Source organism: Rhinoderma darwinii, chromosome 8, assembly GCF_050947455.1.
Source record: "Rhinoderma darwinii isolate aRhiDar2 chromosome 8, aRhiDar2.hap1, whole genome shotgun sequence".
NCBI classification, from domain to species: Eukaryota; Metazoa; Chordata; class Amphibia; order Anura; family Rhinodermatidae; genus Rhinoderma; species Rhinoderma darwinii.
The window spans coordinates 63,922,474-63,944,106 of record NC_134694.1 but is presented as its reverse complement, the minus strand read 5'-3'; the positions used below and the strand labels follow the sequence as shown (position 1 = coordinate 63,944,106).

The 21,633-nt window shown below is 45.4% G+C and overlaps 1 protein-coding gene across 2 annotated transcripts in view; it reads left to right on the top strand.

Moving 5' to 3' along the window:
• Positions 1-21,633, top strand: part of TEX11 (testis expressed 11) — a 963,534-nt gene that overhangs the window by 266,253 nt on the left and 675,648 nt on the right. For both annotated transcript variants that reach the window (XM_075835681.1, XM_075835680.1), the window contains exon 9: positions 15,763-15,848. In XM_075835681.1, coding sequence (XP_075691796.1) covers positions 15,763-15,848 — 86 coding nt within the window. The remainder of the gene's footprint in view (positions 1-15,762; positions 15,849-21,633) is intronic.

The following is a 21,633-nucleotide window of genomic DNA, read 5'->3' as shown; positions in this document are numbered from 1 at the left end:
TTTTTTATTAGAATATATTTTAGGCAGCATGCCAGGTTTGAAGAGGTGTTGAGGTACCAAAACAGTAGGAATCCCCCAAATGTGACCCCATTTTGGAAACTACACCCCTCAAGGAATTTATTTATGGTTGTGGTTACCATTTTGACCCCACAGTTTTTTCACATCACGTATTTGAATAGAGCTGTGAAATAAAATAATTATTTTTTTTCCAATAAGATGTCATTTTTGATCAAAATTTCCTTTTTTCACAAGAATTAAAATACCCCATTTTGTTGCCCAATTTGTCCTGAGTGTGGCAATACCCCATTTGTGGTGATAAACTGCCAGTTTTCACGTGCCATGTCGCATTTGCACAACCCCAGAGGTATCAAAGCAATGGAAACCCACCAGAAGTGACCCCATTTTGGAAACTACACCTCTCAACGAATTCATTTATGGGTGTTGTGTCCATTTAGACCCCACTGTTTTTTCACAGAATTTATTTGAATTGGGCTGAGAATTAAGAAAAATTTACGTTTTTCCAATAAGATGTAGTTTTGGCTCAAAATTTCCTTTTTTCACAAGAAATAAAATACCCCATTTTGTTGCCTCATTTGTCCTGAGTGCGGCAATACCCCATTTGGGGTGATAAACTGCCGTTTGGGCCGATAGGAGGGCTCAGAAGGAAAGGACCACCATTTGGCCTACTCGGGATTTTCTGGTGCGAAGTCATGTATGCAAAAGCCCCTGAGGTACCAGTACAGTTGAAACCCTATTTTAAAAACGACACCCCTTAAGGCATTCATCTAGAGGTGTAGTGAGCATTTTGACCCCACAGGTATTGTGTAAAAGATAATGCGCAGCAGATGGTGTAGAGTGAGATTTGCAATTTTCTATACATATTCAAATTCAGTGTCCAATATATTGTGTTCAGCATGTGCCACCGGAGACATACACCCCATAAGCGGTAATGTGTCTTCTCCTGGGTATGGCAATCCCCTCAATGTGGCTGTTAACAGCTGACTGCTCACACAGCAGGGCTCAGAAGGGAAAGATGAGGGGGATAAGCTGTGCGGAGTGCATCAGGGTAAGTAAAAATGGGGTAGATTAAAAATCAAGGAATGTATGATAAATTTTAAAAAACTTTCATACAGAGCCCTGGTTTTTCGGGCCATGTGTCACATTGATATATTGTGTCCTTTCTTACCCCCTCTTATAGCAGACTGTGCACCTCTTTTGACTTTCTCCCTTCTTGCCAGTTTGGGGAACTTCTCCTGGAAAGTGTTGCCCTTGTACAATGCGTGTGGCCTTGCTTCCAGAAGTACTGGGTGCTTCCCCTTCTTGGTCCCTAAAGATTAGGTTCTTGATAACCACCTCTTGAAATTCCAGGAAAGTTCCTGTCTGGCCTGCACATCGACGTAGCACGTACGCATTGTACAATGACATTTGTATGATGTGCACGGCCAGCTTGTTATACCACACCGCATGGCGCTGTAGGGCTTCAGTACTTGATCTGACAAGTCCACTCCTCCCATGTACCTATTGCAGTCCAGGATGCAATCTGGTTTGGGGGTCTCTGTACTGGTACATGGGTACTGGTGTGGCGATGTATTGTTGTCAATACAAGGACATCTCTCTTGTCCTTGTACTTGACACACAATATGTTGCTGCTTGAATGTGCCCTGCTCTCACCCCTTATGAGTGTCTTAGGGAGTCCTCTCCGATTTATTCTAGCAGTGCCGCATGCCACAGTACTTCTGGAAGCGAGGCATTTGGAGAGTGGGACGCTGGTATAAAAATTATCCAGGTAGAAGTGGTAACCCTGGTCCAGCAGTGGGTGCACCAAGTCCCACACAATTTTTGCATGAACTCCCAGTAAGGGGGGCATTCTGAGGGCTGAATACTGGTGTCCTTCCCTTCATATATCCTAAATTTGTAAGTATACCCTTATGCACTCTCGCACAGCTTATACATCTTCACGCCATACTTTGCCCTCTTATTTGGCAGGTACTGGCAGAATTGAAGCCTCCTGTAAAGGATCTGCCAGGCACAACTTCTGTGTATACGCCCATAGGTAATCAGTCTGCACCTGAGTCTATGTCTCTGAGACTGACTCCATCTTCCACCACTCAGGATGGCAGGCATAGGAGTGGGAGAGCCTATTGCAGCCTGGCCAGACGGAGCTAGCTCCCGCCCTCTGTCTATTTATACCTGCCTTTCCTGTTCCTCCTTTGCTTGTGATTCTTCTCGTGTGGTTTCCTGGCCCAGCTACAGCTTCTAACTATTTGATCCTGATCCATACTGACCCTGGCTTACTGACTACTCTCCTGCTCTGCATTTGGTACCTCGTGCACTCCTGGTTTGACTCGGCTCGTTCACCACTCTTGTTGCTCACGGTGTTGCCGTGGGCAACTGCCCCATTTCCCTTAGCTTTGTGTACCCTTGTCTGTTCGTCTCGTGCACTTACTGAGCGTAGGGACCGCCGCCCAGTTGTACCCCGTCGCCTAGGGCGGGTCGTTGCAAGTAGGCAGGGACAGAGTGGCGGGTAGATTAGGGCTCACTTGTCCGTTTCCCTACCCCCATCATTAAATAATCACAAGCCCATATACCTAGTCTACCCTGGTCCCTGACACTACTATGGACCCCCTTGAGACCCTGGGCCAGCAAATGCAGGGTCTCTCCCTACAGGTCCAGGCCCTGGCTCAGAGGGTCAACCAGCCTCACGCTACCATGGTATTGCCCCTCACCTCACCTCTTGAACCCCACCTCAAGTTGCCTGACCGGTTCTCAGGGGACCGGAGGACTTTTCTCTCCTTTCGGGAGAGTTGTAGGCTCTACTTTCGCTTAAAGCCTCACTCCTCAGGTTCTGAGAGCCAGCGGGTGGGTATAATTATGTCCCGGCTCCAGGAAGGGCCCCAAGAGTGGGCCTTCTCCTTGGCTCCTGACGCCCCTGAACTTTCCTCCGTTGATCGTTTCTTTTCTGCTCTCGGACTCATTTATGACGAAACTGACAGGACTGCCTTTGCCGAGAGTCAGCTGGTGACCTTACGTCAGGGTAAGAGACCTGTTGAGGAGTATTGTTCTGACTTTAGGAAGTGGTGCGTAGCTTCTCGGTGGAATGACCCTGCCTTAAGGTGCCAGTTTAGGTTGGGTCTGTCGAACGCCCTGAAAGACCTGCTAGTTAGCTATCCCTCTTCTGACTCCCTAGACCAGGTTATGGCTTTAGCGGTACGACTTGACCGACGTCTCAGGGAACGACAACTTGAACGTTTTTGTGTTTTCCCCTCTGACTCCCCCATGATGCCTCCCGAGGTCCCGTTGCTTCGCTCTTCCACGGAAGACTCGGATGTACCTATGCAACTCGGGGCCCCCGTGTCCCCCCGACAACGTAGAGAGTTCCGCAGGAAGAATGGTCTCTGCTTCTATTGTGGGGATGACAAGCATCAAGTAAACACCTGTCCTAGGCGTAAGAATAAGCAGCCGGAAAACTTCCGCGCCTAAGTGATCATCGGGGAGGTCACTTGGGCGCACAGGTATTTCCCGTTAATATGAAACGTAATAAAATCTTGCTTCCCTTTCAGGTCTCTTTTGGTGGTAGGTCTGCTACTGGCAGTGCCTTCATGGATTCAGGGTCTTCTGCTAATATCATGTCTGTAGAATTTGCTATGTCTCTAGCTATGCCTTTGATTGATTTGCCTAAACCTGTCCCGGTAGTGGGTATCGACTCCACTCCTCTTGCTAATGGTTATTTTACACAGCATACCCCTGTTTTTGAACTCCTTGTTGGCTCCATGCATTTGGAGCAGTGCTCTGTACGGTTGATGCAGGGATTATCGTCCGATTTGGTTTTAGGCCTTCCCTGGTTGCAGTTGCATAATCCCACGTTTGACTGGAATACTGGGGAGCTTACCAAATGGGGTAATGAATGCTTGACGTCATGTTTTTCTGTTAATTCTATTTCTCCCCTGAGGAGGTGAACACGCTACCTGAGTTTGTTCAGGACTTCGCTGATGTTTTCTCTAAGGAGGCCTCCGAAGTGTTACCTCCTCATAGAGAATACGATTGCGCTATCGAATTGGTACCAGGAGCTAAGCTCCCTAAGGGTAGGATATTTAATCTTTCTTGTCCCGAACGTGAAGCCATGAGAGAGTATATCCAGGAATGCCTGGCCAAGGGTTACATTCGTCCCTCTACTTCTCCGGTAGGTGCTGGCTTCTTCTTCGTAGGGAAGAAGGATGGTGGTCTTAGGCCATGCATTGACTACCGTAACTTGAATAAGGTCACTGTAAGGAACCAGTATCCCCTTCCTTTGATTCCTGATCTCTTTAATCAGGTTCAGGGGGCCCAATGGTTCTCTAAGTTTGATCTACGGGGGGCTTATAACCTTATCTGCATCAAAGAGGGGGATGAGTGGAAGACTGCGTTTAACACGCCCGAAGGTCATTTAGAATACCTCGTCATGCCCTTTGGGTTGTGTAATGCTCCTGCGGTCTTTCAGAATTTCATAAATGAGATTTTAAGAGATTACCTGGGGGTATTTCTTGTAGTGTACCTTGATGACATACTGGTGTTTTCCAAGGACTTGTCCTCCCACATTGAGCATGTCCGGAAGGTGCTCCAGGTCCTTCGGGAAAACAAACGGTTTACGAAAACCGAAAAATGTGTGTTTGGGGTAAAGGAGATACCATTTTTGGGTCAAATCCTCACTCCTCATGAATTCCGCATGGACCCCGCCAAGGTCCAGGCTGTGGCGGAATGGGTCCAACCTGCCTCCCTGAAGGCGTTACAGTGTTTCTTGGGGTTCGCTAATTATTACAGGAGATTTATTGCCAACTTCTCGGTCATCGCTAAGCCTCTTACGGACCTCACTCGCAAAGGTGCTGATCTCCTCCACTGGCCTCCTGAGGCTGTCCAGGCTTTTGAGGACCTTAAGAAGTGCTTTATCTCGGCCCCGGTGCTGGTTCAGCCCAACCAAATGGAGCCATTTATCGTGGAAGTTGACGCATCCGAGGTGGGAGTGGGGGCTGTCTTGTCCCAGGGTACCAGGTCCCTCACCCATCTCCGTCCCTGTGCCTACTTCTCCAGGAAGTTTTCGCCCACTGAGAGTAACTATGATATTGGCAACCGCAAACTCTTAGCCATTAAATGGGCATTTGAAGAGTGGCGCCACTTTCTGGAGGGGGCTAGGCACCAGGTAACGGTCCTTACCGACCACAAGAATCTGGTTTTCCTAGAATCTGCCCGGAGGTTAAACCCGAGACAAGCTCGATGGGCGCTATTTTTTACCAGATTCAACTTTTTGGTTACCTATAGGGCTGGGTCTAAAAATATTAAGGCCGATGCACTGTCGCGTAGATTCATGGCCAGCCCTCCTTCGGAGGAAGATCCTGCTTGTATTTTGCCTCCTGGTATAATCATTTCTTCTATTGATTCTGATTTAGTCTCTGAAATTGCGGCTGATCAAGGTTCAGCTCCCGGGAACCTTCCTGAGGACAAGCTGTTTGTTCCCCTGCAATTCCGGCTAAGGGTACTTAGGGAAAATCATGACTCCGCACTATCTGGTCATCCAGGCGTCCTGGGTACCAAACACCTCATTGCCAGAGACTATTGGTGGCCTGGGTTGCCTAAAGACGTTAAGGCCTACCTCGCCGCATGTGAGGTTTGTGCTAGGTCCAAGACTCTGAGGTCCCGACCAGCGGGCTTACTACGTTCTTTGCCCATTCCCCAGAGACCTTGGACCCATATCTCCATGGATTTTATCACCGATTTGCCTCCATCTCAAGGCAAGTCGGTGGTGTGGGTTGTCTGTAGACCGCTTCAGTAAGATGTGCCACTTTGTGCCCCTCAAGAAACTACCCAATGCCAAGACGTTAGCTACCTTGTTTGTCAAACACATCCTGCGTCTCCATGGGGTCCCTGTCAATATTGTTTCGGACAGAGGGGTACAATTTGTTTCATTGTTTTGGAGAGCCTTCTGTAAAAAGTTGGAGATTGATCTGTCCTTCTCCTCTGCCTTCCATCCTGAAACTAATGGCCAAACTGAGAGGACTAATCAATCTCTAGAACAATATTTAAGGTGTTTTATCTCTGACTGTCAATATGATTGGGTCTCATTCATTCCCCTCGCCGAATTTTCCCTTAATAACCGGGTCAGTAACTCGTCAGGGGTCTCCCCCTTTTTCTGTAATTTTGGGTTTAATCCACGGTTCTCCTCCGTTTCACATGGTAGTTCCAACAATCCCGAGGTAGAGGTCGTTCATCGGGAACTGTGCACAGTCTGGGCCCAGGTTCAGAAGAACCTAGAGGCGTCCCAGAGCGTACAAAAAACTCAGGCTGATAGAAGACGTTCTGCTAACCCCTTGTTTATGGTCGGGGATCTGGTGTGGTTATCGTCTAGGAACTTGCGCCTTTAGGTCCCGTCCAAGAAGTTTTCTCCCCGGTTTATTGGGCCGTATAAGGTCATTGAAGTCCTCAATCCTGTCTCCTTCCGACTGGAGTTGCCCCCATCTTTTCGAATACACAACGTGTTTCATGCCTCCCTCCTTAAACGCTGCTCCCCGTCCTTGGCTCCCTCGAGGAAACCTCCTGTTCCCGTTCTCACCCCTGAGGGGGTGGAATTTGAGGTGGCCAAGATTGTGGACAGCAAGATGGTCCAAGGCTCCCTCCAGTACCTGGTCCATTGGAGAGGATACGGGCCTGAGGAGAGGACTTGGGTACCCGCCCGGGATGTTCACGCTGGGGTATTGGTCAGGAAGTTCCACCTTCGTTTCCCCAATAAACCAGGTCCACTTAGAAAGGGTCCGGTGGCCCCTCATAAAAGGGGGGGGTACTGTAAAGGATCTGCCAGGCACAACTTCTGTGTATACGCCCATAGGTAATCAGTCTGCACCTGAGTCTATGTCTCTGAGACTGACTCCATCTTCCACCACTCAGGATGGCAGGCTTAGGAGTGGGAGAGCCTATCGCAGCCTGGCCAGACGGAGCTAGCTCCCGCCCTCTGTCTATTTATGCCTGCCTTTCCTGTTCCTCCTTTGCTTGTGATTCTTCTCGTGTGGTTTCCTGGCCCAGCTACAGCTTCTAACTATTTGATCCTGCTCCATACTGACCCTGGCTTACTACTCTCCTGCTCTGCGTTTGGTACCTCGTGCACTCCTGGTTTGACTCGGCTCGTTCACCACTCTTGTTGCTCACGGTGTTGCCGTGGGCAACTGCCCCATTTCCCTTAGCTTTGTGTACCCTTGTCTGTTTGTCTCGTGCACTTACTGAGCGTAGGGACCGCCGTCCAGTTGTACCCCGTCACCTAGGGCGGGTCGTTGCAAGTAGGCAGGGTCAGAGTGGCGGGTAGATTAGGGCTCACTTGTCCCTTTCCCTACCCCCATCATTACACCTCCCTTTAAAATGTATCAGGGACTCATCAACAGAAATACACTTCTCAGGGGTGTTTGCTGGGGCAAACCTAGCACTGAAATGGTCTAATAGGGGTCTCCGTTTATACAAACTGTCAAAACTGGGGTCATCTCGGGATGGGCACTGCTCATTATCAGCATAACGTAAGAAGCAAAGTGCGCTAATTGACTGAAGCACCAGCCACCGAAGCAAAGGAACACGTAGTGGATTTTGAGCCCTCCTTTTTATTAGGCACCATGTCCGGTTTTAAGAGGTCTTGTGGTGCCAAAACAGTGGAAACCCCCCAAACGTGACCCTGTTTTGGAAACTAGACTCCTTGAGGAATTCATTGTAGTTTTCATGGTGTGCATGCGACTTTCTGATCAGTTTTTATTCTAGTTTTAAGTGGCATGGTGACTAAAAAACAGCAATTCTACTATTGTTTTTTATTAAATTTTTTTGACAATGTTCACCGTGCGCTATAAATGACATATTCACATTATCTTGCGGGTCGATACGATTACGGCGATACCTTATGTTTATAGTTTTTGGCGTTTTATGGTGTTTGCACAATAAAATACTTTTTAAAAAATCATTTTTACTTTTTGTGTTGCCATATTCTAAGAGCCAGAACAGTTTTATTTTTCCATCAAGAAAGCCGTGTGAGGACTTATTTTTTGCGTAACGAACTGTAGTTTCGATCAGTACCATTTTTAGGTACATGCGACTTTTTGATCTCTTTTTATTCAATTTTTTTGGGAGGTGAAGTGACCAAACAATTGTGATTCTGGTATGGTTTATTATTATTTTCTTTTATGGCGTTCACCGCGCGGGATAAATAGCGACATCATTTTGTAGTTCAGGCCGTTACAGACGCGGCGATACCAATTATTTATAGTTTATTTGTTTATTTTTATTAATAATAAAGAACTGATAAGGGAAAATGGGGGATTTTTACTTTTATAACTTTTAAAACTTTTATTTTCTTATTTTTACCCAACTTTTTTTTAACTTTTTTACACTTTTGTACTTTATCCCACTAGGGAACTTGAGGGCAGGAGGCCCTGATTGCTATTCTAATACAGTGCACTATTATGCTGACAGCAAGCATAGTGGGTCAAAGTCAGGACCTACTAAGCTTCCGTAGATGGCATAGCCGGACGCCATTGTTAGGCCTCGGGTTGCCATAGCCACCATCGCCGCCCGCTATCATGTAGCGGGCCGTCGATGGTGGTTTAACCCCTAAGAAGCCGCGATCGCTATTGAACGCGGCTTCTAAGTGGTTAATTGGTGGGGACCACCGCGATCGGTCCCTGCACACTGAGCTGTGATAGCCTGCTGTCGGAAACAGCAGGTATCAGAGCTCAAACACGCGCCGGGCAAAGATGGCGCCGTGTTAACTCAGGTCAGTACTATTACTGAGCTGAGCGCGAACGATGTGCTCAGCCCGACGTAATAGTACTGAGCTGAGCGGGAAGGGGTTAAAACAGATGAAATTACAGATTTGTCATCGCTTTGCTTAGCTTGAAGGACTCGAATTTCTCATGAAACAAATTCAATACAATATCGCGACATGCTAGCAAAACCCTTGACAGTGTATTGTACGCTGGTTAATTTAACCTTGACAGGTCTTAGGCTGCCCATCACATCAAGGTGAAGTTGGAAGATGCAGAGCGGCACTGCAGCAGAAGCCTAATATAAAGTCAAGAGGCTGCAGGTGGTCCAAATGTCTGGAAATTCCCTGAAGTACCTAGATGATCTCTTGCTAACGAGAACCTTGCTGGGCCACTAGTTCAGCTAGCTCATAGACTTTCACAGGCAGAGGAGTAGACATTGCAGTGCTTTTAGGAACAATGGCTTATCACTGTTAGGGTATGTGCACACACACTAATTACGTCCGTAATTGACGGACGTATTTCGGCCGCAAGTCCCGGACCGAACACAGTGCAGGGAGCCGGGCTCCTAGCATCATACTTATGTACGACGCTAGGAGTCCCTGCCTCGCTGCAGGACAACTGTCCCGTACTGTAAACATGATTATACTACGGGACAGTTGTCCTGCAGCAAGGCAGGGACTCCTAGCGTCATACATAAGTATGATGCTAGGAGCCCGGCTCCTTGCACTGTGTTCGGTCCGGGACTTGCGGCCAAAATACGTCCGTCAATTACGGACGTAATTAGTGTGTGTGCACATACCCTTAGGCCTTATTCACACGAGCGTATTTAACGTCCGTGATATGCTCGTGAAAATCACGCGCGTCGCACAGACCTGTGTAAGTCAAGGGGGCTGTTCAGACAGTCCGTGATTTTCACGCAGCGTGTGTCCGCTGCGTAAAACTCACGACATGTCCTATAGTTGAGCATTTTTCGCGCATCACGCACCCATTGGAGACAATGGGTGCGTGAAAATCACGCGCGGCACACGGACGCACTTCTGTGTGATGCGCGTGATTCGCGCAACAGTTGTTAAAGAAATGAAGGGAAATATAAAAACACCTCCAGCCATACACCAAATACAGATGATACACGGAACTGCAATACGAGCAAAACGTTGCGTTTTTGCGCTCGCAAAATGCACACGTTCGTGTGAATAAGGCCTTACAATACTCACCTGGGCAGTGGATCCTTAGACCGCAATTGGTTTGTCACTGGCTAAACTGAGATTCGAAATCGATGGAATCCTCCAGTTCTTCACCCTAGAACCCTCGCAAAGAGGTACAGTATGGTTTTTGCCTGTCGAATTCCCAGATCACATTTCCCAAAATAGTCCCTGATTGCGCTGCTAGGAACATCTAGAGCAGATGCAAAAGTGACGTCAGAAAGAAAGCCAGAGATTGATAAGGGGAGCGCAATCGGTGGTGCGGCAAAACCAGAGGAGTAGATGAAGACGGAAACAGAAGACGAGCAAGGGATCTCAATGTGTCGAACAACAAGTATCAGGCGACAGACAATAAATATCAAAATAACAATCCTGTGTTTTGGCACCTTCTGCTGCAAATTATATCCTCATGTTTCATTTTTGTAGTGGAATTAGACTTTAACCGCTTAAGTCAGTGATCTATTATGGGCCCTAAGGATGCAGCAAATTTTTTGTTTTTTTATCATTGCGTTCATAGCCATATTGTTTTTAATGTAAGAAGAGATTTTTCTATTTGTTTTTTTTTAATTTTCCAAAGCATTACTGCCTGATACACTGACAGTGATAAACTGACAGACAATCTATTAGGCCATGCATCGGCCTTTGTTAGGCCCCCAGCTGCCATGGTTACCCTTTAGGACCCTGTGATTGCATCTCGGGGGCCCCCTTCTTCTGTCAAACTTCTGGCTGTGGTCACTATTAGAAGTAGATGAGGAATAAATAATGCCCCAGACACCCGTAAGTGATGGCGCCGACACAGTATGGCGGTTCGTGTACTTAATACAGCGCGGGGAAGGAAGGAGTTTAGGAGGTCACTTTACTGTATATAGTTCATCTATCCAGCCCTATGTATTCTGCAACAGTACCTGTAGTTTCAATATCTATATTGTGTAAAATTACAGGTAGATCTCCGCATCACACTTACCAGATCCAGTATTTAGCAGACTCATGAACTAACTGACAACTGAATCCATTCCCCAGCATATCTTTAAATATTTTTTCTATCTCCTTTCAATGTGCAAATCTCTCTCTCAAGGGAAAATGCTGCTGTTGCAAGAGAAAACAGCTCCTGAATTTCAGACGTAATTGCTCGTACTTGCGTTTTGCGGGGCGTCCATTACGGACGTAATTTGGAGAAGTTCTTCATTGGATTCAATGAAAAACGGCTCCAATTACGTCCCAAGAAGTGTCCTGCACTTCTTTGACGAGGCTGTTATTTTACGCGCCATCTTTTGACAGCGACGCGTAAAATTACAGGTCGTCGGCACACTACATCGGCAAACTCATTGAAATGAATGGGCAGATGTTTGCCGACATGTTGGAGCCGTGTTTTCAGGTGTAATTCGAGGCGTAAAACGCCTCCATTACGCCTGAAAATAGGTTGTGTGAACCCAGCCTTAGGCCTGATTTACACGAGAGTGTGCGTTTTGTGCACGCAAAAAACGGTGCGTTTTGTGTGTGCAAAAGGCACTTAACAGCTCCGTGTCTCATCAGTGTATGATGCGTGGCTGCAAGATTTTCGCGCAGCCGCCATCATTATGACACTCCGTTTGGATGTTTGTAAACAGAAAAGCACGTGGTGCTTTTCTGTTTACATTCAGAGTTTGACAGCTGTTGCGCGAATCACGCAGTTCGCACAGAAGTGCTTCCGTGCGGCATGCGTGGTTTTCACGCACCCATTGACTTCAATGGGTGCATGATGCGCGAACAGCGCACAAAGATAGGACATGTTGTGAGTTTTACGCAATGCACTCGCGCTGCGCAAAATTCACGCACTGTCTGCACTGCCCCATAGACTAATATAGGTGCGTACGACACGAGTGAAAAGCACGCGCGTCGCACGCGCGTATATTACGCTCGTATAAATGATGCCTTACTGTGAAACTATTCTTATCAGAGTGCAGGCCATAGGCCTCATGCGCACAGGTGTATTACAGCCCTGATTCACAGAGCATAAGTGTATGGTGCCGTACTGCAGCTCTGTATGTCTCTGTTTTCACATGGAAATCATGCCCTGTTTCATTGACTGCCCTAATACAAAGATATTCTCAGTAATATGTGCCTTATGGAGGCACCATATCTGTGTGCCCCTGTATAGGCTCCAGGCAAACAGCTCTCGCTTGTGTATAAGGACCCAGTGATTTGGCATTAAACAAAGCGAGATGTATTGCAGTTCCACTGAGGAGCTATGTCCCAATTATTCTAGCACAAATGGGGGGTATCTCCTGATACAGATCTACAAGATTGTCCACTGACTTCTATCAAATTAGTGGCCTCCTGCATTAAAACTAAATCACCTTGGACCAAGGGAACCGCATAATATCTGTGACCGTTATTCTGAACTAGTCTTTTCAGCAAATTCACAGTATTTCTACAGCGTTTTCTAAACTAAATCTGCATGTGTTAAATGTGGATGTTGGTGCGGATTCACTGGACGTCATCTCCTCTATGTTAAAAAAAGTGAAATCCGCTGTGAACATTCATGGCAAATGAGTCTATGGATGATTTATTTAAATGACATGGCTGGTAGTGTAATACAGTGCAGCTTTTCTGTGTGCAAATCCACATGGAAAATCTGCAGCATTTCCGCCTAGTGTGCCCTTAGTAGCAATTTGGTTAATAACCGTATATAGTTGTAATTGGTTATGATGCAAGTACCTCAAAATGTATGGTACACTTACAACAGAAACCATTTGCAACGGAAGCATTACCATTGCAATCAATGGTAATGCAAACGGAAGCTTTGGTTTCTGTTTGTATTTCCATTCATGGGTTTCCCTGAGGTTCTAATGGAACCTATGAACGGAAATCAACGCTGATGTGAACAAGGCCTTAACTACCGTATATAATGTAACTACTTTGTCACGTTATCTCCAGTTGTAAAAAAATAAAACTACTGCATGGGCACTCTTCCAAATGTCTTTTATTATTGAATATTTGCATTGTTTTAATAGTTCTCTAAAAAGTGGGCTAATATATAAAATTATTGATGCTAAAACGGATACACCATTCAAGGTGACAATTGTGAAATACAAGGGGTATAACCGTTCACAGCACTGTACATATTAGGCTCTGTTCACATAATGAATTCCGTTTTTCTGTTCCATTAAAGGAGCAGAAAAACAGAATTCAGTGTGATGATGCATTCGTCACATGTCGGACACCAATGACGTTCAAAGGACCCTATTGTCTTTAATGGTGATGATTGGGTTTACATCAAGGCGTCTTATCATTTTACTGTAAAAATAGCACAGGCTATTTTTTCTGGATTTTTTTTTTATAGAATCTGTGAAGAAGGCTTCTACTGGAGCATTTAATGCAGATGTGAACACAGTTTTAGTGAATGATATAAACAGTTCTTATTGCAATTCTTATTGTATACATTTTCAACAATACCTTCACTACTATATGTACAGCCTCCGTGTCATTTGGGCTCCATCAGACCCTGTGCATACATAGAAGCAATGCTTAGAGGGGAGAATACTTCCATTGGTATGGAGTCTAGTGGGGAATAACACTTTTCTTATGGAATCCATATGCTTTGATACAAAATCGGAGGCACACGATACAGTAGGGGGATCATGCACCTCTATGACAACATATTTTGTCTATCTTTTTATTATAAAAAAAAAAGTAGCGGCTTTGCCACGTTTACGAATATAATGAAAAGGTTCATTGTGAATTGTAGATCACTGTCCTGTAACCAGCCTTGCCTTTATCGTGTTATGCGTAAAGGGGTTTTCCCATCAGGGACATTTGACATATACAGAGGATATGTCATAAATGTCAGATGGATGCGGGCCTCACCTCTGGGACCCACACCTATCTCTAGGACGGGGCTTCCTAAACCCTTTTTTACCGCTCTGTGTTCCCACTGATGTGTGTGATTTCCGACCATGTAAGAAGAAAACAGCGTAGCTCGCTGAGCTACTCTGTTTCCGTAACTCCCATAGTAGTTACGGAAGCTGCGTATCATGCGAGCTGCGCTGTTTCTGTAACTGCCATTCACTTCTATGGGACTTGCAGAAACCGCGTAGTTCAGCGAGGTACACTGTTTTCATCTTACATGGTGGGAAAGCACACGCGTTAGCAGTAACACAAAACTGTAGAACGGGGTTTACGACATTTATGACATATCCTGTGGATATTTCATTAATTTCGCTGATAGTAAAACCTCTTTAATGCTTAAAGGCAGGGGCGTAGCTAAAGGCTCATGGGACCTGGTGCAAAAGTTCTTCTTGGGCCCCCCCCCCCAAATTTCTTCTCATGGTCGACGCTCCGCAGCTTTCAGCTGCATCAGTGGGTCTCCTAAGTGACTCAATGATGCAACACTAGCAGCCAGGGGCGTCACTAAGGTCTTAAAATATCAGGGGCAATATACATATATATATATATATATATATATATATATATATATATATATATGTATATATATGAGACAGCATATCTATAGCACTACGACCCTATAGATATTGATAGGATTAGCTACATTGGCTCAGCAGACAGTATCACACATGGGCCATGTATCTAAGCCTACCATGTGGTTGGCTTAGATACAGTGCCTAGCAGACACCCGCCGGGACCCCGGCTAATCAGCTATTTTGAAGGGGGAGCAGTGCTCGTACGAGCATTGCTTCCCCTTCATTCCGGTCACTTGTTCACTCTGTGAAACGCCGACACACCGCGATTGGATGATAGATAGATAGATAGATAGATAGATAGATAGATATACCCTGTCTGTTATGCTAAACAGTCAGCCCTGAAGTGTGACTGCTCAGCATGACAGACATACACAGTGACGGGGTTAATAGCTGCATTACTAGCAGCTACTTACATACATCTGGTGTGGGGTCAGAGAGCAGCAGGAGTCAGGATTCCTGGGAGGAGACAGCACACACACGATCTTCCTGCTGTAGCCATTCCTTTCCCTCTGCACAGGCCACGAGGAAGAGGGAAACAGCTAGAAGCTAGCTGATTGGCTGGACAGCACAGTGGGCGGGCAAGAGTCTTCCCCCTCCGTGCAATTACTATTTCACCGCTGAGCTGCCACCAATGCTTCAAAATACATTGCTGGGTCTCTTTTGTACCCCAGCAGGGACCCAGCAAGGCAGAGGAATCTTTGTAGCACTACTGTGCTACTGTGAGCACTACTGTGCTACTGTGGTGAAGGGGGCCTGCGGGCCCCCCCTAGCTGGGGGCCCGGTCGCAGTTGCGACCGCTGCGACCCCTATAGCTACGCCACTGCTTAAAGGGTAACTAAACTTTTAGAAAACTTCTGACATGTCATAGTGATACGTCAAAACTTTTGATCGGTGGGTGTCTGGGCACTGAGATCCCCACCGACCACTTAAACGAAGGGGCAGAAGCGCTCGTGTGAGTGCTGAGCCGCTTAGTTTCTGATCGGCTTTTCTCGGAAAGCCGAGTAATTGGTGTAAGAGCTCATAGACTTTCTATTGAGCCCATACACCAATTTCTCGGCTTTCTGAGAAAAGCCGATCAGAAACCAACCGGAACAGCGCTCACCTGAGCTCTTCTGCCGCTTCGTTTTAGCGATCGGTGTGGGTCTTAGTGCTCAGACCTTCTCAAAACTTCTGACATGTCACTATGAAATGTCAGAAGTATACTGAAAGTTTAGTTACCCTTTAATATGCTACATTTATAAAGTGAATAATTTAGGGCTTGTTTACCCCGTCATATTTTAAAAAAATGTTTTCGTGATTAATCAAACTATTCACAGAAAAAAACATTCTTGTTTTCAGGCTGTGTACCTGTCTATACTGTGCTACAACTTTGGAGTAGACACTTATGAAAAGAAGTTTTATGATCAGAGTTCCCTTTGGTTAAGGTACTGTTGCAACAATTTTCCTTTTGTAATCTTGCAGTAATTTCTAGTGTCATTTATAACTTTCTAAGGCCCTGTTCACACTGAGTTTTTTGTCAGGAAGAAAAAATCTGACTCAGAATTCCCTTAGGAACTATGAGGGTATGTGCACACGAGGGCATTACGTCCGTAATTAACGGACGTATTTCGGCCGCAAGTACCGGACCGAACACAGTGCAGGGAGCCGGGCTCCTAGCATCATATTTATGTACGATGCTAGGAGTCCCTGCCTCGCTGCCGGACAGCTGTCCCGTACTGAAAACATGTTTACAGTACGGGACACTTGTCCCGCAGCGAGGCAGGGACTCCTAGCATCGTACATAAATATGTTGCTAGGAGCCCGGCTCCCTGCACTGTGTTCGGTCCGGTACTTGTGGCCGAAATACGTCCGTCAATTATGGACGTAATGCCCTCGTGTGCACATACCCTAATGCAGATTTTGAACTGCCTGCACGTATTTTTGTTTCACTGCAATTTTTGCCCACGGTCATTGAAGTTAATGCAGGGACCGCAGGCACAAAATGCAGTGAAAAACCCTCAAACGAGTGTCGCGGGTTTTTTCTGCCTGCCATTCATTTCAATGGGAGGTCAAAGGTGAAAACCACAACAAGAAAGGACATGCCGCTTTCTTTGTCCGCGTTTGGCCAAAAGCCATCCGAAGAAAGAAAAAATACATCCTCCTCCCGCTGAAATAAATGGGGGGGAGGCGATTCCAGTCATTATTTGGCGGTGGTTACGACGCGGCTTCCGCGTCAAGATCAGTGCCACAAACACCCGGTGAACAGGGCCTTTAAGGTAAAGTCACACGTGGCAGATTTGTTGCAGAAATTTCTGCCACTGAAAAACATTTTAGTTGAAAGGGTTTGTTTCTGCAGCATGTGCATGAATTTCTGCAACCCCCATTTACATGAATGAGAGCGTTGCAGAATTTTCTGCAAAAAATCTGCCATGTGTGAATATACTCTAATGGTATGTTCACACTTCGCACATACGCTACAGATTTTCCGCTCAGATTTGTGGGTATTACAGTAGAAGCAAAGTCGATAAATTTTTAACAAATTTCAGCCACAAGCTACAGAAAAATTGCGCACAGAAAACGTACATAAATTGACCTGTGGTGCGGATTAAAAATCTGCAGCATGTCAGTTTTTGCTGCGATTTCACTATGCATTTGTTGCAAAATTTCCTCATTCAAAGTCAAATTCCACAAATGCAATTGTTTGTGAAATTTGCTGCAAATTCTGCAGGTTAAAAAAAAAGCCTATACTTTGCTCTCTTTTAGATGCTCTGTCCAGACGGCCTCCTGTGATGAGGTTTTATCACATGTAACCCCTGCGGCTCATCAAAGGCTCCAGTGGTCACATGTGATGAAACAACATCACAGACGGGCGCCTGTTAAGGGTATGTGCACACACACTAATTACGTCCGTAATTGACGGACGTATTTCGGCCGCAAGTCCCGGACCGAACACAGTGCAGGGAGCCGGGCTCCTAGCATCATACTTATGTACGATGCTAGGAGTCCCTGCCTCTCCGTGGAACTACTGTCCCGTACTGAAAACATGATTACAGTACGGGACAGTTGTCCTGCAGCGAGGCAGGGACTCCTAGCATCGTACATAAGTATGATGCTAGGAGCCCGGCTCCCTGCACTGTGTTCGGTCCGGGACTTGCGGCCGAAATACGTCCGTCAATTACGGACGTAATTAGTGTGTGTGCACATACCCTTACAGAGCAGCCAGAAGAACACGGATGCATTGCTATTGCAGCGGCCGGAAAGGTAAGTATAGGCCTTTTTTTAATTTTTGTAGCAGCCATTTGGTGCGAATATTCAGTTGGATATCCCTGCATATTCTGGGTCGTATATGCTGTGGACTTTTCCACAGCGCAATGCCCTGTGTGAACATACTCTAAAGCTTCTCTGTATGAATATATTTAATATAAGACTGACTCAAATTCTTTGTGATAAAAATTCTCATGTTAATATTATCTATAAAATATAGCCTAAACTTTTAAATTATGCTTAATCAAATGTCTACAGGCAGTGATTGTAAAACTAGTCAGAGCATTTCTCTTATCTTTAGAGAAAGATATAGTTTAATTTCTTGAATAACTACAATGCATTCAAAGATTACATATTGCTTAAAGAGGATCTGTCACTAGTTTAGTAATGCCCTATGTCGTAGCTAATGTAATATGCGCTGTCACACTGATCATTCTAGTGAAAATTGTGTCCAAAAATATTTATTATTTTAAGTTATGAGCTTTTTTCTAAATATGCAAATGGGACAAATGGGCGTCAACACTAGCGCTTCTCCTGAGGTGGGGCTACCACACAGCCTCTGACCCTGTCCTATCAGCATGAAGCTGTTTCACAATGTGAGACTAAAGCTGGAGGGAAGGGGGATCATTTAAAACAGCCATATCTCTGGCTTTGGACCACCTAGAACAGCGGTTGCGGTGTCATATGAAAGATGAGATTCTAATCTATCATATGCCACTCAGTTCTAGCTGTGAAACAAGCAGAGATTTCACCAGTTGAAAACACAATCGGGAATGGAAAGGGGACAGCATTATACAGAAAACATTACACTGCCCAGAGTGAAAATAAAGAGTAATTTCCTATTTGGCTATTATAGCCAAATTCGCATATTTAGAAAAATGCTCATTAGGCTTTATTCAGACGAACGTAAAATACGCGCGTGCAACGTGCGTGATTTTCACGTGCGTTGCCCGTAGCTATATTTGTCAATGGGGCCGTGCAGACATGGCAGCGTTTTTTGCACAGCGTTGCTCCGTTGCCAAAAACTCACGACATGTCCGTTGATTCAGCGTTTTCAACGCATCACGCACCCATTGAAGTCAATGGGTGCGTGAAAACCACGCATGTCGCACGGAAGCACTTCCGTGCGAACTGCGTGTTTGCGCAACAGCTGTCAAAAGGATGAATGTAAACAGAAAAGCACCACGTGCTTTTCTGTTTCCGAACATCCAAACGGAGTGTCTTTGCGATTAGCGAACCCCGACAACCGAACCTAACTTCACCGGGTTCGGCCAAACTCGTTTTGGCCGAACCCGGCAAAAAAATTTCCGGTCCGCGACGTCGGGAGACATTCACTGTGCATGGTGCTGAAAGAGTTAAACTGTTTCAGCACCATGGACAGTGACTTGCGATCCCAAAATACATGAACCTGTAAAAAAAAACTAAGTTCTAACTTACCGATTACTCCTGTCTCCTTCCTGCAGTCCGACCTCCCGGGGTGACACTTCAGTTCAAGTGACAGCTCCAGCCAATCACAGGCCAAGCACAGGCTGCAGCCAATCACAGGCTGCAGCGGTCACTTGGACTGCCGCGTCATCCAGGGAGGTGGGGCCCGATGTCAAGAGAGGCGCGTCACCAAGGCAACGGCCGGGAAGTTCTCGGTAAGTAGGAACTTTTTTTTTTTTTTTACAGGTTTTTCGCTGTTGTGTTCGGCATTCACTGTCGAGGGTGCTGAAAGATTTAGCTCTTTCAGCACCTTGGACAGTGACGGACGTCGACAAGCCTCATCTCTATGATGCCGGCTGCGCGAAAATCACGCAGCCGCGCATCAGACACGGATGACGCACGCAGCTGTCAAATGGTTTTTGCGCGCGCAAAACGCTGCGTTGTTTGCGCGCGCAAAAACGCAACGCTCGTGTGAATCCAGCCTAACTTTGCAAATAATAATGTTTTTTTGAAAAAAAATCGCACTGTAGTTATCAGCATCATAGCGCCTATTAGATTAGTTAGGAGAAAGGGAATTAATGAACTAGTGACAGATCTTCTTTAAATCAGGTTTTTATTATAAACATATATCCTTTTTTTAGTTTTGGTTAATTTTTTCTTTTCAATTTTTCATGTGACTGAGGCCGGATTCACACGAGCATGTGCGTTTGCGCGCGGAAAAAACGTGGCGTTTTGCGCGCGCAAAAGGCACTTGACAGCTGTGTGTGTCATGCCCGTATGATGCGCGGCTGCATGCTTTTCGCACAGCCGCCATCATTATGACACTCCGTTTGGATGTTTGTAAACAGAAAAGCACGTGGTGCTTTTCTGTTTCCATTCCTCCTTTTCACAGCTGTTGCGCGAATCACGCTTGTCCCACGGAAGTGCTTCCATGTGGCATGCGTGATTTTCACGCACCCATTGACTTATCATCCTTTTCCAACCATTAACCCCTTAATGACCAGCCTATTTTAGACGTTAATGACCAAGCCATTTTTTACGTTTTCCCATCGTCTCATTTAAAGAGCTATACACTTTTTATTTTTGCATCTACATAGCTGTATAAGGTCTTGTTTTTTGCGGGACAGGTTGTCATTTTTAATAGCAACATTTTGGGGAACATAGAATTTATTTTTTTACTTTTATTAACTTTTTTTGGGGGGGGGGGATAGAAAAAAACCAGCAATTTCGCCACACTTTTGCGTCCTAAATTTGCGCCGTTTACCGTGTGGTATAAATAACACAATAACTTTATTCAATGGTTTGTTGCGATTGCAACAATACCAAATTTGTATAGTTTTTGTATGTTTTACTACTTTTACACAGCGAATACACTTTTTTTTCAAAATTATTTGTTTGTGTGTCTCCATATTTGAAGAGCCATAACGTTTTTATTTTTTCGCCGATGCAATTTTAGGAGGGCTTTTTTTTTTGCGGGACGACTTGTAGTTTTTATCGGTACCATTTTGGAGTAGATGCGATTTTTTGATCACTTTTTATCAAAAATTTTTTAAGGCTGGATTCAAAGAAAACAGCAATTTTTGCATTTTTTTTATTTTATTTTTTACGGCGTTCACCGTGCGGGTTAAATGATGGAATAAGTTTATAGTCGGGGTCGTTACAGACGCGGCGATACCAAATATGTGTAACTTTTTTACTTTATTTTGTTTGTTAATAGTAAAGCAGTTTGTAAGGGGGAAAAAGTGGGTTTTTCATTTTTTTTTCACTTTTTTTTTTTCACTTTTTATTAAACGTTTCTTTTAACTTTTTTACTAGTCCCACTAGGGGACTTTAATATACGATCATCCGATCGCTATTATAATACAGTGCAATAATTTTGTATTGCAGTATATTACTGCCTGTCCGTTTAAAACGGACAGGCATCTGCTAGGTCATGCCTCCGGCATGATCTAGCAGGCATTCATTATAGGCTTTATTAGGCCCCCGGCTGCCATCGGAGACACAGACACTCGGCGATCTTATTGCTGGGTGTCAGTGGGATGAGAGGAAGCTCCCTCCTCTCCAAAACCACTTAAATGCGGTGCACGCTATTCAGCACCGTATCTGAGGGATTAAACGGATGAGATCGATACTAATATCGATCTCACCCGGTCGAGCAGGGACGCCAACAGCCCTCAGCTGCCTCTGGCAGCTGAGAGCAGGGACATTTGACAGTTCCCTGATCTATTTACTTATTCCGATGTAAAAAGTCTATTGCATCGGAATAAGGGCCGTTAGTGACTGACGAAAAAACTCTATGGGCCGGTCACTAACGGGTTAAACCCAAAAATTATTTTAGTGCCATCGTATAAACGTTTTACCCTTAGCCTACACCTAAACCAACGGCACCCAATTTAAAAGCATGGCACTGCTTTACCTCCTGAGGCCCTGAACCACCACCAGGAGTCCCAACTTGTAGCTGTACCATAAACAGCTGTTAAACCTCTATCCTTCAAATGATTCTGTCTATTTCCTCCAAATATTTTTCCGCCAAAGACCCTT